At 43.4% G+C, this 13,594-nt stretch overlaps 5 protein-coding genes across 5 annotated transcripts; 4 read left to right on the plus strand and 1 right to left on the minus strand.

Moving 5' to 3' along the window:
- Positions 1-19: 19 nt before the first annotated feature.
- IL334_000308 (uncharacterized protein) lies at positions 20-1,578 on the plus strand (the record flags this gene model as incomplete). Its single annotated transcript, XM_062932092.1, has 7 exons — positions 20-251; positions 329-369; positions 438-516; positions 571-716; positions 787-850; positions 917-1,445; positions 1,530-1,578. The coding sequence occupies 7 exons, from the start codon at positions 20-22 to the stop codon at positions 1,576-1,578; spliced, it is 1,140 nt and encodes a 379-aa protein (XP_062788143.1).
- A 419-nt stretch (positions 1,579-1,997) lies between these two features.
- Positions 1,998-4,102, plus strand: IL334_000309 (uncharacterized protein; the record flags this gene model as incomplete). The annotated part of the gene is made up of 7 exons (XM_062932093.1): positions 1,998-2,336; positions 2,408-2,585; positions 2,707-2,945; positions 3,035-3,328; positions 3,395-3,580; positions 3,660-3,851; positions 3,932-4,102. 7 exons carry the CDS (start codon positions 1,998-2,000, stop codon positions 4,100-4,102), a joined length of 1,599 nt encoding a protein of 532 aa, XP_062788144.1.
- A 380-nt stretch (positions 4,103-4,482) lies between these two features.
- IL334_000310 (uncharacterized protein) lies at positions 4,483-5,763 on the plus strand (the record flags this gene model as incomplete). Its single annotated transcript, XM_062932094.1, has 2 exons — positions 4,483-4,942; positions 5,006-5,763. The coding sequence occupies 2 exons, from the start codon at positions 4,483-4,485 to the stop codon at positions 5,761-5,763; spliced, it is 1,218 nt and encodes a 405-aa protein (XP_062788145.1).
- A 1,471-nt stretch (positions 5,764-7,234) lies between these two features.
- Positions 7,235-10,045, plus strand: IL334_000311 (uncharacterized protein; the record flags this gene model as incomplete). The annotated part of the gene is made up of 11 exons (XM_062932095.1): positions 7,235-7,255; positions 7,309-7,369; positions 7,422-7,480; positions 7,584-7,693; positions 7,805-7,937; positions 8,039-8,176; positions 8,248-8,370; positions 8,483-9,038; positions 9,139-9,651; positions 9,727-9,894; positions 9,975-10,045. 11 exons carry the CDS (start codon positions 7,235-7,237, stop codon positions 10,043-10,045), a joined length of 1,953 nt encoding a protein of 650 aa, XP_062788146.1.
- Positions 10,046-10,372: 327 nt separating this feature from the next.
- On the minus strand, positions 10,373-12,966 carry IL334_000312 (uncharacterized protein; the record flags this gene model as incomplete). The annotated part of the gene is made up of 19 exons (XM_062932096.1): positions 10,373-10,678; positions 10,748-10,794; positions 10,852-10,878; positions 10,936-11,028; positions 11,092-11,123; positions 11,184-11,214; positions 11,294-11,407; positions 11,466-11,490; positions 11,554-11,614; positions 11,762-11,787; positions 11,847-11,864; positions 11,917-11,954; positions 12,011-12,044; positions 12,109-12,210; positions 12,278-12,350; positions 12,410-12,416; positions 12,476-12,490; positions 12,552-12,574; positions 12,683-12,966. The coding sequence occupies 19 exons, from the start codon at positions 12,964-12,966 to the stop codon at positions 10,373-10,375; spliced, it is 1,356 nt and encodes a 451-aa protein (XP_062788147.1).
- Between the last annotated feature and the right edge of the window lie 628 nt (positions 12,967-13,594).

The raw sequence follows: 13,594 nt of genomic DNA on the forward strand, positions 1-13,594 counted from the left end.
CCGCCGTAGGGGACTGGATATGATTCCTATACCGTCAATGTACGCGGGACCATCAAATGGAAGTGCATCAAATATACCTTCGATAAAAGGTAAAGAGCGAGCCTCCTCTTCTTCATTTGAAGTCGTGGCCAACTCCACTCTCGAAGAATCAGGATGGCCACCTGCAAGAGAGAGTGAAAGATGGACAAGCTCAGAGTTTTGGAAAAGAAGTAGAGCACGTGCAAAATCAGATAGGACGTCTTGGGATTATGGTATGTGAGGATGCTGTGTAGCAAGGTATCATCATGAAATACGAAGGATCATCAAATTGACATGTTTATTTGAATAGTTTTGACCAGTGGTGTAGCTGGTGGTATAGCTGGATGTGTTGTGAGTCATCCAAACCTCAAATAAGCCGCATGACATCTTTGATCCGTCTGACGCTTCGTCCGATTTAGGCGAAAACGGCAATAGCTCCTCTAGATAGGGTGAAGATATTGTTTCAAACGAGTAATGCAGATTTCCGTAAATATGCAGGTGCGTAATCAATGTTATCCTCTTCTCTTTCTTTGTGCTAATCCTCCGATATAGGTACTCCTCTTGGATTGGTACATGCTACTGGGGTTATCTACAAGACATCGGGTATACGAGGTTTATTTCAAGGACATTCAGCTACCCTATTCCGAATCTTCCCTTATGCTGGAATCAAGTATATGCTATATGACTGGATGGAGCGGGTGAGTTTAGGACGACATGATGACCGGAGTCTAATGTGACAGAACCGCTGACTCTTTCACAATTTCACAGGTATTGATACCGACTCCAGATTATAGAACACCTCAGAGATTCTTTGTTGCGGGTGCTGTATCTGGTGCGTCGTCTTGGTTTTAGGGTTGAGGTGATTGTCTGACCTCTGCTCGTCTGAATACAAAAAAAGGTGTGACATCAGTTCTATTCACCTATCCCCTTGAACTCATTCGAGTGCGATTAGCATTTCAGACCAAGGCATCAGAGCGGACTTCAATACTACAAGCTGTCAAGTCGATATATCACGAATCTGACGTTGTACATACACGCAAGCAGAACATTTCACCATTTGTCAGATCGCTTCCTTTATATCCGTTTTACAGAGGTTTTTCAATAACCATAATAGGAATGATTCCTTATGCCGGAGTATCATTCTTGACGTATGGAACATTGAAGAAACACGCATCGGATTATGTACCTTATTTCAAAGATAGACCAACAGCAAGAGATTTATCTTGTGGTGCAATAGCAGGAGCAGTCAGTCAAACTGCAAGTTATCCGTTTGAAGTGATAAGAAGAAGAATGCAAGTCGGAGGTGCATTAGGTGGAGGTGGTATAAATTCCAAAGAAGCAATTCAGAGTATTTACTCTGCAAAAGGTTGGAGAGGTTTCTTCGTTGGATTGAGTATTGGTTATGTCAAAGTGATACCTATGACCAGGTGAGTAATGATCTGTTTCTATACTGTTTTCTATGGGAGTTTCACAGGACAAAGGAAAAGTCGCTGAATATCTTTTCAATACAGTATATCTTTCGCAACCTGGCAGATGTTGAAACGACACTGGGAATTATAGATACTTAGAAATATATACCCGCGCATTGCCGTAGTTTCACATTCATAGTATTCGCATATAGCATTGCATGCACACAGATGAAGTTCACAATTCCTGTCGTGACCGAACACATGCTTTTGCATTCCAGGATGAGAACACTGCCTAGGGGGGGTAGACCGTCTTTTTGTGATCTTGCCAACAAGGCCACTATCGGCAGGACAGCCCGTCGTTCCGACTTTATATACACTTGCACTCGGTCTTCTCCGGATGATATCATGCCCAATATTCCGATCACATTCCGAAGATAAGAGGTGCTATATTTAAAGTAACATGGTGAAGTGAATGTAATGATATATATAAATGCATCTCTCCAAAGAATTCAGGTAATCTGGTCTCGACACACTAGCCCGAATATACTGTCTAGACTTTGAAGCGGAAAGATGTCGTCAACACTTGCACCTTCTACTCTCTCTCCAAATAACCCAATAACAGAATCCTCCGTGACATCGACATTACAAAAGCTTGGAGCTTCTAAACCTTCTCAAAAAGATTTAGATGATTACACGTCTTTGTTATCTGGTATATGGGAAATATGGAATAAAGTCGATGATGTACCCGATTACATCCCTGCCGTGGATGAAGAGAGATTTCCTCGAAAGAATGTACATCGACCTGAAGGAGATGAGAACAAATATAACGCTTGGGCGTGGAAAGCTGATGTACAAGACATCAACAGTGATGGTACTGGTCTCTTAAGCGGCAAGACAGTTTGCTTGAAAGTATGTGACAGCTTATTTAGCTGCCAGATCAGGCTGTTCCCAGCGTGGATGACTGGCTAACTCATAGATAGGATACAGTAGCGCTCAAAGGCGTGCCTTGTCTAGTGGGCACAGATGTCATAACAGATTGGACACCTAATATCGATGCTACCATAGTTACCCGTATATTAGAAGCGGGAGGTGTCATTACTGGTAAGGCAGTATGTGAGAATTTGAGTTTATGGGGAGTTAGTTGTTCTGCCAATACTGGTGAGTAAGACCTTTCCTACCCATGTAGCTACTTATCTTTATTATACACACGGTCTTGTCTTTGGACGTTCCTGTGGGAGCTGCAAGGAGTATGAGAATCCAGTTGATCTTTTATGTCCAGGTCCCATATCCAATATATACGCTGAAGGGTTTTCTGCTGGTGGATCATCTTCCGGCACAGGCGTTTTAGTTGGCAGAGGAGAAGTTGATTTGGGTATTGGGGGATGTCAAGGTGGTAGTATCAGAATACCAAGTTCGGTTAATGGCATAGTAGGAATGAAACCTACTCATGGCTTAGTGCCTTATACTGGTGTAGTGGGATTGGAACCTATACTAGATCATGTGGGTCCCATGACAAGGGTAGGTGATGATCTAAATCCCTCCTCTTCGACAAAAATCTCCTTCACTAGCATTCCTTTTTGACTTACCGATGTATGATGATCTGATAGACCGTATTGGACAATGCGTTGTTCTTGCAAGCTATAGCAGGATATGATGGTATAGATGATAGATCAACTTCTGGCTGCCCCTCGCCCTCTCAAGTGCCGGACTATAAACAGATGGCGAAAGAGGGTATAAAAGGATTTAAAATTGGGATAATCAAAGAATCACTTGATAGACCATTATCTGATTCTAGAGTTAGCGATATGGTGATCAAAGCAGCTAAACAGCTTGAAGAGCTAGGTGCTGTTGTAGAAGAGGTTTCGATCCCCGATCATATTTTAGCGCCAGATCTATGGGCTGTGAGTTCTCCCCATCGCTGTTCGCTGATTCTTACTCCCTGGCAGCTGATAATCGTTTTACAACAGGTCATAGGGAGACTCGGAGCTACCAAATCGTTACTGGGTGAATCGAATGGTCGACGCGGATTAGCCATGAATGACCTTACGGAGAAACTATTACCTTTAACTGGCGATAAAATCGATAAGATGTTCTGTTCAGGGACGAATACGTTGATTAATGGGGTTTGGGGATGGGAAAATATGCCACCTGCTGTGAGTAACTAATCTTCAATACATTGGTATAGATACAATATATAGATACCAGTTGATATTGAGTTGGTCGATAATGTAGTTGATGGGAAAAGCGACCAATCTCGTTCGCAAATTGCGAGATTCGTATAATTCAGCATTGGACAACTACGATGTGCTCATAACACCAACTTTACCGATGCTGCCTACCAAGCTTCCACCGCAAGATGCAAGTATACGAACTTTGATGGAAAACGCAGCTGGAGTCAGCTTGAATACGAGCGCTTTCAATTTGGTAAGACACCGTTTTACATTTCTCTCCACAGCCAAGTATACGTGTACTGATCGAGCTATGTTATGCTGTATCTACTTCAGACTGGTCTCCCAGCACTCAGTCTACCAATCGCCTTCTTACCTAGTCGAGTAGACGACAAGACTCAACTACCAGTAGGAATGCAGATTGTCAGTAAAGCTTACGCGGAAGGTACTATCTATCAAGCAGCTTATGCTTGGGAGAAGAATTTCGATTGGAAGACATTTGCGTGATTGCCCTTGTGAAAGGATCGATTTCGGACTTTCTGCGATTGTGTAATAGTATGAATCGATCGGGAACTTTTTTGTGGGAAAGGGTAGTAGATAGGAGGTAATATGGATTTGAATAAATATGATAATGGATATACAGTACTGTAGTATCTAAATATTAGCCACGGTACAATACGAGTACTGTCATCCAGCCGGCCGAGAAATCGAAGTCCTTCCCGACGTGAAAGGTGAGAAAGTAAACCTCCTTTTCTTCTTTTTCGTAATTCTAGACATATCGATGGTTGGGTGAGCAGGCATATAAAGGCTCTAATCATGTTGAAGCCATATACAGTCATGCTCAATGCCTGTTCATCGTCTGATACGCTTATGTCAGCTACATCGTCATGTCGCAACGATTCAACCTCAATGATGATCCCGCATCTTTGGGGACATATCAAGCCTCGCATACCGCCTATTTGCCTTCTCTTACCGCGACGCCATCAAGCGTTAACATTCCCCTGCGCCCTTCTCCCCGATCTTTGGGCCTATCGATCTCTGCAAGTGGTCAATTATCCTTTATCGATGACAAGACCGGCACAAATCCTTTCTCTACACACCCTATATTTGATGATCATCAACTTATAATTGGCTCTCCTACTAATGATCCAGACTTCACTCAGCCACAAGGGGCCTTTTTCGGAAGGGGAATGAACGTGACTGAAAGGTTCTTGAATGTAGCTTCTTTTCAAGTCAAAAGGAAATATGACCTTATACCTTCTATTCTGAGATCATTGACGAGGGAATTTGAGAACGTAAATTTGAATGACGAGATACACGATGTATATATGACAATTGATCAAGCAGGTACTTTCTCGGATCATCTATGCCGAGAAGCATGGGATAAGAGGGCCCAAGCTATTCGTTAAGATACCATTAGTAAGTTTACCGGAATCACATTCAACCTGGTTCCACCAGCCAAAAAGGGATGGGTGAAAAAAGCGTATCACGAAGGATATGAGGGAGATCGTTCTGGACAATCAGATGATGATTCACTGTGCGTCACAAGTCATAGAAATCCAAATAATGATTTGGGAGAATTCGATTGTCTTGAAGGATACGAGTGGAAAGCGAATTCTCAATCTCCTGAGAACAATTTAACACTGCACTTCGACACCGAGAAAAGCAAGCTATTCGATGAATCAAACGAGGAACCTAAAGAAGAGATGAAAGCTCTCTTTGGTGGATCGAAAGAAATAGATGTAGATGTCGAAGCTACTATTCGACTAAATGGCTTCTCCCATTTAAAGGAACACCCAGATCCCGCCCACTGGGGGACAATTACCACAGACTTGCACCGTCACCAATTGGATTCCGCTTTGACGGGTCCACACCGCTTGCAGACCTCGGTTGAAATACCAGAAGACGATCCTCCTAACTACGATATGTTACATCCTCGTTGTGCAGCACACTCGCCGTCGTCTGTCGATACCACAGATAATCAATCGATCACTTCCTCGATTGCTCCTCCCACAGACACTCGATCGGAGACTGCTCCTCCAATCACTCAGCCTAGGATGCCAAGCACTAGCGCATCTTCTGGGAACAGACGACGAATAGTAGTTCTTCCAGCTGGAGGCAAAGCGGAAGTTACCAATGGAGGATTGAGGAGACAAAGACGAAAGTAGACCGAGAAAACCCACACTGTTACTCCAGGTTAGAGCAATAAAGAGATTTCGATGATGAAGGCTTTACGTCACACATCGGATTCATGACTTCTTACCAGGTATTAAAGTGGTCATGTAAAGTCGATTCTAGTGTCATCATCATCATCGTTCGGAAATCCTGAAATGCAAACCTGCAAAAGTGAGATAGCCATAATCACCTTGGAATGCATCTGCACCTCGCAGAGTGTAAGTAGTTGTGAGACCGGAACGCTTCTCGTTCTATCTCCCAAGGTGTAAAAGGATCACCAGCTCGTTTCGTATCAAGATTCGATTAAGCTTACTACAAGTTCCTACATGTTCTTCCATTCGAGATTTTGGACTCGTGGTACTAAAAATCATTTCTGTTGTCTACTAGAAATCACTCTTTCCAAAAGGGGGTAGAGCGCTTCCATAGCTCGCACTTACGTGACTACTGGACCGTCAGTGACCTGATCTGATCACTTTAAGCCTATTTACCCATATTTCAACTCGATTCCTCTCCTTAACTCGTACAGCACAGGATCCACGACGAGAGTGCGCTCCTTTTTGAGAGCTGTGGACCCAAATTCTTCGTATAGCCGTCGATGAGGAACATCGGTCACTCGTCGATTCTATCAAATACATACACGTCACAAGACACACCGGACTTCTGCTGTTGAGAAGCCGTGAATTTTGTCTCTGATCCACTCGTGTCGATTTGGCTACTTGGAAAAAGGAAAGGAAAAGAAAGATTTCAGAGGAAATCGCGCTCGAAAAACAGACACTAAGAGAAGCGTGGACATCTCGGATAAACATCTAACCGCACCGACCCCCGAAAGACGAATTCAGTCGAGCATCGAACATTGTTTCTTGTAATCTCTCTTATTAAGCATACATAAGTTACTCCTCTATTATCTCATACTACAGCCTACAGGATCCAACGTTCTATCGCTTCGACCTTGCTTGACCAATGAAACTACATCCTCAGATGACATCAACCGATTCGGTCCGTGCGATGTATCTACTCGTCCTAGCTATATATCCAACAGTCAGATGAAATATGGCCGCCTTTGGTACAAATGACAGATCAGCGCCACTATCGTCTCCCTACTCATTCAGAATGTAGAGATACAACCAGGAAAATCTTTCGGTTCACACAGCTTACCTGGGACCCCAACGCCAGGAGAAAGGTAATTTAGCTTTTTGATCCTCGATTCAAATGTGAAACACATCAGCCCTGCAGTCCACTTGTGTGCCCCACAACGACTACTTTGTTTCATTTGATACGCGAATGGCGAGTGATGTGCTGGATTAACATCGACATCATCTCTGGACCCAGATTTGATTGAGCATGCATCTTCCATCTCTTACAGTCGATAAAGTCGATTTTGATACAATTCAGACTTGCCAAGATAAGAAGTTGAAGACTACGAACATCAGACACAAAGGTTGACGGGGCTGCGAAAAGCAAAATATGGATTTTGATATCATCCCTGTAAGTTACCTCTGCGAAACATCATTGAGTGACTAGCTGAACCATCGGAGTAGTACGAAGACATTCAGTGGGGTCCAAGGCTCGGAGCTGGATCTTTCGGATCAGTCTACAAAGGTGACTTGATACCGAAAATACATTGCTCTTTGGCTGACAGTGACGTCTACAGGATCATATTTAGGAATAAATATCGCAATTAAGGAGGTCTTACCGTCTACTGAATATGATGTGAGTGATTGCTTTTTCTGCCCTTTGTCCATACTTCGTCCGCTATGAATAAATATACTGATGATACATATGATGGCGCTGACGTCCGTGAGATCATCAATAGGTGCACAAGTACTTCGAAAGAGAATGGCGTATAATGAGAGAATGTAGACATCCTAACATAGTACTGTTTCTCGGATTATCGAAAGCGCCAGGAGATGACGGGAGAGTATTGTGAGTTGCTCTTGTGAGACCTTGGAAGCAAATTCTGCCAGTTTGTGAAGGATGGCTTACTGGATACATAAGATCTAGAGCTGACATACTTTTTCCATACTCTGCAATTAGCATCATATCTGAATTCGTACCTCGGGGAAACTTGCGCCAATATATCTTATCGCCCCATCCTTTTCCTTGGAGATTGAGATTATCGTTCGCGACCGATGTTGCCAGAGCCGTAGCTTATCTTCATGCTAGGCAAGTGAGTAGTCCGTCTCCCTCTTGCACCTCTTTCGATATTGTCCACCGCCAAGCAATATCAAAAGGGCTACCATGGAACCGGCTGATATTCCTGCGACTTAGTGCATTCACCGTGATCTGAAAGGAGAGAATCTGCTGATCACCTCAAACGAAAGAGTCAAAGTCACAGATTTTGGATTCGCTCGTATCGCATCTCGCAATGCGGAAGAAATGAGAAGAATGACATATTGTGGAACTGACGTGAGTCTATGTTTCAATCGAATTCTCAGCAAGGTGGTCATAATTCAACTGCTCTTATTGTGTAAAAATAGGGATACATGAGTCCGGAAATTATCAATGGTTTGGAATTCGATTTGCCGACAGATGTGTTTAGTTTGGGTATCATCTTTATCGAGATCATGTCTAGAAAGCTAGTTGACTCGAAGACATACACTGTGAGTCTAGTCTGCAGCGTAGCTCTTCATTCTCACTCTCCCTAACAGGAAAGTGTGATCATGTTGAGTCAAACCTTCTATATTGACGATGCTTGTGATACTCTGGTTCTAGCGCCAAGCACCTCATTTCGTTCCTGATACATCTGAGATTCAACGTCGAGCATCTCCAGGATGTCCGCAAGCTCTGATTTCCTTGGCATTATCATGCACTCAAGAAGACCCTTTAGCGAGACCTAAGATGTCAGAAGTGTTAATCGCATTGAGAGATATTGAATTGGAAGTACTATCAAGATTAGATGATCCATCTTCTGAACATGTCGGATCTATAAGATTGGTTCATAGAGGTGGGAAGAGGGCTATGCCAATATTTGATGGAGGCGACATAACGTCTTCGGACGAAAATGAACATGAACAAGAGAAAGAAAGAAAAGATGAAGAAGAGGTTTTGAGGAAATTAGCAGAAATTCATTTAGATATAAATGGTAATGGACCAAGTACATTATCAAATTCTGACTTTACCTCTACTTCACGTCATACTGCAGTATCTGAAACTGATGACGATGATGATGATGATGAAAAATGGAGAACTGCAAGATGGAATGATTTAGGTTTTGGTGATTTGAAAAATAGCATAATGACTTTCAGAACTGCCAGTACTGATATAAAAGGTAAATCCACTTCTGATCCTCTTGGAATTTTTCGTCTCAATACTTGCTTTATGAGAATCAGTAAACAGCTGATCATCATTTGGTTTGCGATATTGTATAGGTCATGAACCATTACTTCAACCTTCAGACAGTGGATCTTCGTTCGGTTCAACAGATGATCGGGATCAGGAATACTCAAGTTTCCTTAATTCTGGTGATGAGCGAGTTATGACTGCCTCGGTATTAAGAGCTGCTAGTCCACCTCTAGAAGATGACGTAGGTTCAAAAATGACTATCAGGGGGACAGACACGGCAGTTGCACCTATCCCAAGCACTGAAGATGGAAGTGAGCCTCGATTCGAATCCGATACGCTATCCTCGCCAGTCAAAACCCCGGATAACTTTGTTCCACCGAGCACGAATGAAACGAGTCTTCCTGGCCCAGCTCCCAGTCCTCTCATGCGAAAAGATCAGCAGCTTCCTCTGCCAACGGAGACGTCATCAAATCCTGAATCGAAATCATGTGACGTGACAACGAGGGCAAAAGCAAAGTCACTGGCGACTCACAGATTTACCTTGGTCGAAAGAGATAATGTCCCTCTGATCAATGGTAAAAAAGCCCTTTCCTCAAACTGTGAGTTGTATGCTATAATATATTTGATGGCCGTCAATATTACACCAATGTTGTTGATGCTGATAGCCTCGATAGTTACTTCAACGTTCGCGTTCGCTTTCTTACCTAAATCATTAACATCTTCGTCTTCTTCAACTTCAACTTCACCAAGCAAAAACGATTCCACTCCTTCTCAAAGCAAGTGCGCTGTTTGTTCAAAAAGAATGGGTGGTAGAGCAGGTCTACAATGTGATGATTGTCACTGTGCGTATACTCCGTTTCACGCGAACATGCTTCGCGAGTGAGCACACGGTGGACGCTGATGCCCATGCTCGATAAAACAGTGATCGTTCACGTCAAATGTTCGCATAATGCTCCTAGGAATTGTACCGGTGGTGATGGCAAGATTCACTAGTAAAAATCACATATGATTGCAATCTTCACACCTCACCATACATCGATTGCCATTTATCCAGAGTTTCGATGAGCACGAAGAGTCTTATTGTTGTTATTGCATATTCTACTTTTGATCCTGTCGGTACATGTCTTTTCGTGGTGATGTAATTAGGTATTCCTAACATCTGTAAATCTCATATGAATGGAAAAAGCTCTCGTCTAACTTTTCCACGATTGACCTGATTCCCGCGACTTCTTTCTGATTCACTCACATGCACACAAACCTTCTTTTTACCTCAAACGTTGTAACTGTCTTCCCCTCCATTTTCCGCGTACGTTGTATAGTTTACAGTATGATTGACAATATAACGCTAAGAATTATGAAAGGCATGAATACACATGATACTGTATGGGCTGAATCAGGTACTTGGGCTTTTGAACTATCATTTCCAGTTCCCGTCGTCCCGGGAACATCGGTTGATGTTTTAGTAGTTTTGACGCTTGCATTGATCTCACTTGCGTTCAGAGATGCGTTTCCTCCGGCACCCGTAAGGTTGGAATTGCTCTGAGCTTGTTCGGAGATATGTGAGGTACCCGATTGTTGATATACTTTGATATAGTTCAGTAGCATGACTGTGTTATTGAGATTCTTCTGCAATTACATTCGAGTAGGACATCAGATGAGTCAGTCATAGCTTTCGAATGCCGACAATATACTTACCGGATCTGAGATATATTCTGCACATGTACCTGGACAATAAGGGTAGCCTGGTCAAAGCATCAGCTAGTGTGCGGTCGCTTCCCAGTCAAAGTCAGCTGACTAACTAGAGTACAATGCTCCAGCCCAGACACCTATAATAGTGCCTTTCATCAGCTGAGGAGCCGATATTTTTGTGTCACACGCCTCACCACATAAATCAATATTCAAGACCAGGACCTGAGCTTGGAAGTATTTACCAGGATCGCAGGTCGATGCATCCCAAGCTGCTCTTGACGTGCCCCCTGCTCATGAGAACCCGTCAGCTAGGTGCATTACTGTTTCACGGCAGTCAATTCCCAGCTCACACGTTGTTGGATCCGGTGTATCAGACTTGATACTGTTGTAGGATCCACACGTCAGCCGGTGCCTGTTGACGAAGAACACTTTGAAACTTTACTCCGAAGGTATCTGAGCCCTATTCCAGTCCCCTGCGAAGAAATTGAATCAGCGTCTATTTCTCCTCCCAGCATAAGGAATGGACTGCTGTGGACGCGAGATTAAACTAACACATTCTGATGCCATCACCAGTCCACAACATAGCGAAGACTCCACCACCGGCCGCGTTGAATGGCATACCGAAAGAAGAATCGGAACTTGAAACTATCGTACAACCACTGCCACCTGAAGATTCATACAGTATCAGCTGAGAATCGCACTGGGTGAACATTTCGTGAATTACCAGTAGTAGAATCGCAAACAGTATTCTGTAGATTCGGTCGAACACGAAGTCAGCTGCATACTGCTTTCAGTCCGTTCCTGTAGCTTACACCTAAGCTGCCTGTATACATGCCAGGACTCTGGTTGATCTCGCATCCTGGCAAAGTGTGACTATGATCGTAAGGTGAACTCCGCAATCAGCTGTTGTGGAGATAAATGCACAGCATCCGAAAGCCTCCCTACATTGTATATCGACTATGATAAGAAAGATTGCGGTCAATGTGGGTACCGCTGAATCACATGGGAGGGAAAGCTTACTTATTTGTCATAGCTTGAATGCCTTCCTAATTCCATGTTCCATCAGCGCTGCCATATTGTCTCCTTGAAAATTGGATTGGCGCACTATTATATCTATTTCACCCTGACCCCCATATCAGCTCATTCGTCACTCCAATGAAGGGAGGAAAACACACAGTAGATGGCCATTCACCATTATATCCCAAAGTCCAGACTACAGTAACAGTTTCAATCCGCGTATCTCCAAGATCCAAGCGAGTGTAAACTCACACGCTGGCCAGACACCACATCCCCAAGGCATAAGCTATAATTCATTATCTTGTCAGCTGTCGAGTTTCTACCGATCAGCCTGGGTACCTTGCGCTCACAGCTAGGTCAATAATGAACAGTCCTCCCGCGAACATTGCTTTCGTATTGATCCTCACCGAGTTTTGAGGGGTTCCGACGGGTGTCGATTTGAAATGGTCAACCTGCCCAAATTCGATCAATTTTAGGGTAAGATATGTGAGAGATGACAATGAGGGTCATGTTACTCACCTGAATACCAGGCTTACCATCTCCTGTCCAGAATGCCAATCCACTGCCGAAAGCTGTCATATTGTCGACATACCTGTAAAGTGTGTAAGCTTCCCATTGAGTCGACCTGTCCACATCCTTAGGCATACTGACGTTACCACTATGCAGCGATCGTAAGTGATTCAGCTCCTGTACATTCAGTCCAGTCGATTCACTCACGACCAAGCGTTGGATCTTTTTTATTTGACATAAGTGATGTCATCCGTTCACTGAAGAAGATAATTATCCTGCTCACCGGGCTGAGTGAAGAAGTCCCATCTATGCTCATCAGTAGCGATCGCTCATTGATGTCAGCGAGGTATTGTGGTCAAAAGTGCTCTACCATGACTGGTCAGAGTGCAACGAAGGGGGGAATCCCTAGCTCACCCATCAAAAAACGTTTTACCCTCATACGAGATTTGTCTTTCCCACTTCAATTGCCTTTTATCTTTTTCCATACCAGTCCATGATGTAATCTCATCTTGTGAATACATCCTTCTTCCGATATCGCCTCTTTTATCATTGCTGTAAGCCTCACTTCTGAATTCAGAAGGGTCGAAATGGGGCATAAGGGGAAGAAGGGCTCGATCAGGATGATATGGTAAGATAGGTCGTTGTATTGCACATATGAGAGGGAGGAAGAAGAGGTACAGGGTATTCTTACACCACATTTTGATGCTTGCTGTCATCTGTTGTAGGATGCTTGGTGCAATATACGAGGAAGAAAGATGTTATACTCTGAAAAGCAATCCCAAGTCGTTCTGCGTTCTACAAGCAGGCCTACCTTTCTTTGAGATTGTAATATACAGTAACTCCGCTTCGATATCCGCGATTCGTAGATATATGTCGTCCTTTCGTTATGGTCGTTATCTTGTCGTCACTACGATGTCTCATCAACGAGTAATTCTATGAGTAAATGAAAAATGACTGGATGGTGAATGGGAGAAGAAAAGGAAGGTGATGCAGGTTCGTAGTAATGTTTCCATGAACTGAAGGTGTGTTGTGTGTTCAGTGTACTCAAATGTGTGTGTGTGTGTGCGCATGGATCTTTTGTCATTCAACCTACACAAATACAAAGCGTCAATGGGGATTGTTGTTGGATTGTTGAAAGACTCATCACAAATTCCTCCAATCTATGGATTCATGCCCTGGAGATTGTCGGTTCGAATGAGCAGATTTCCCATGTGCATCATTGCAAACATGGTAAACTCAAAGCGGATCACGGCAGACAAATTATTAACCTTATATGCATGATTTTGGCTACTTCTCATCTGTCTTCCTGTTTCCGTTGCTCCCTTG

This window comes from Kwoniella shivajii, chromosome 1 (genome assembly GCF_035658355.1).
Source record: "Kwoniella shivajii chromosome 1, complete sequence".
NCBI lineage: Eukaryota > Fungi > Basidiomycota > Tremellomycetes > Tremellales > Cryptococcaceae > Kwoniella > Kwoniella shivajii.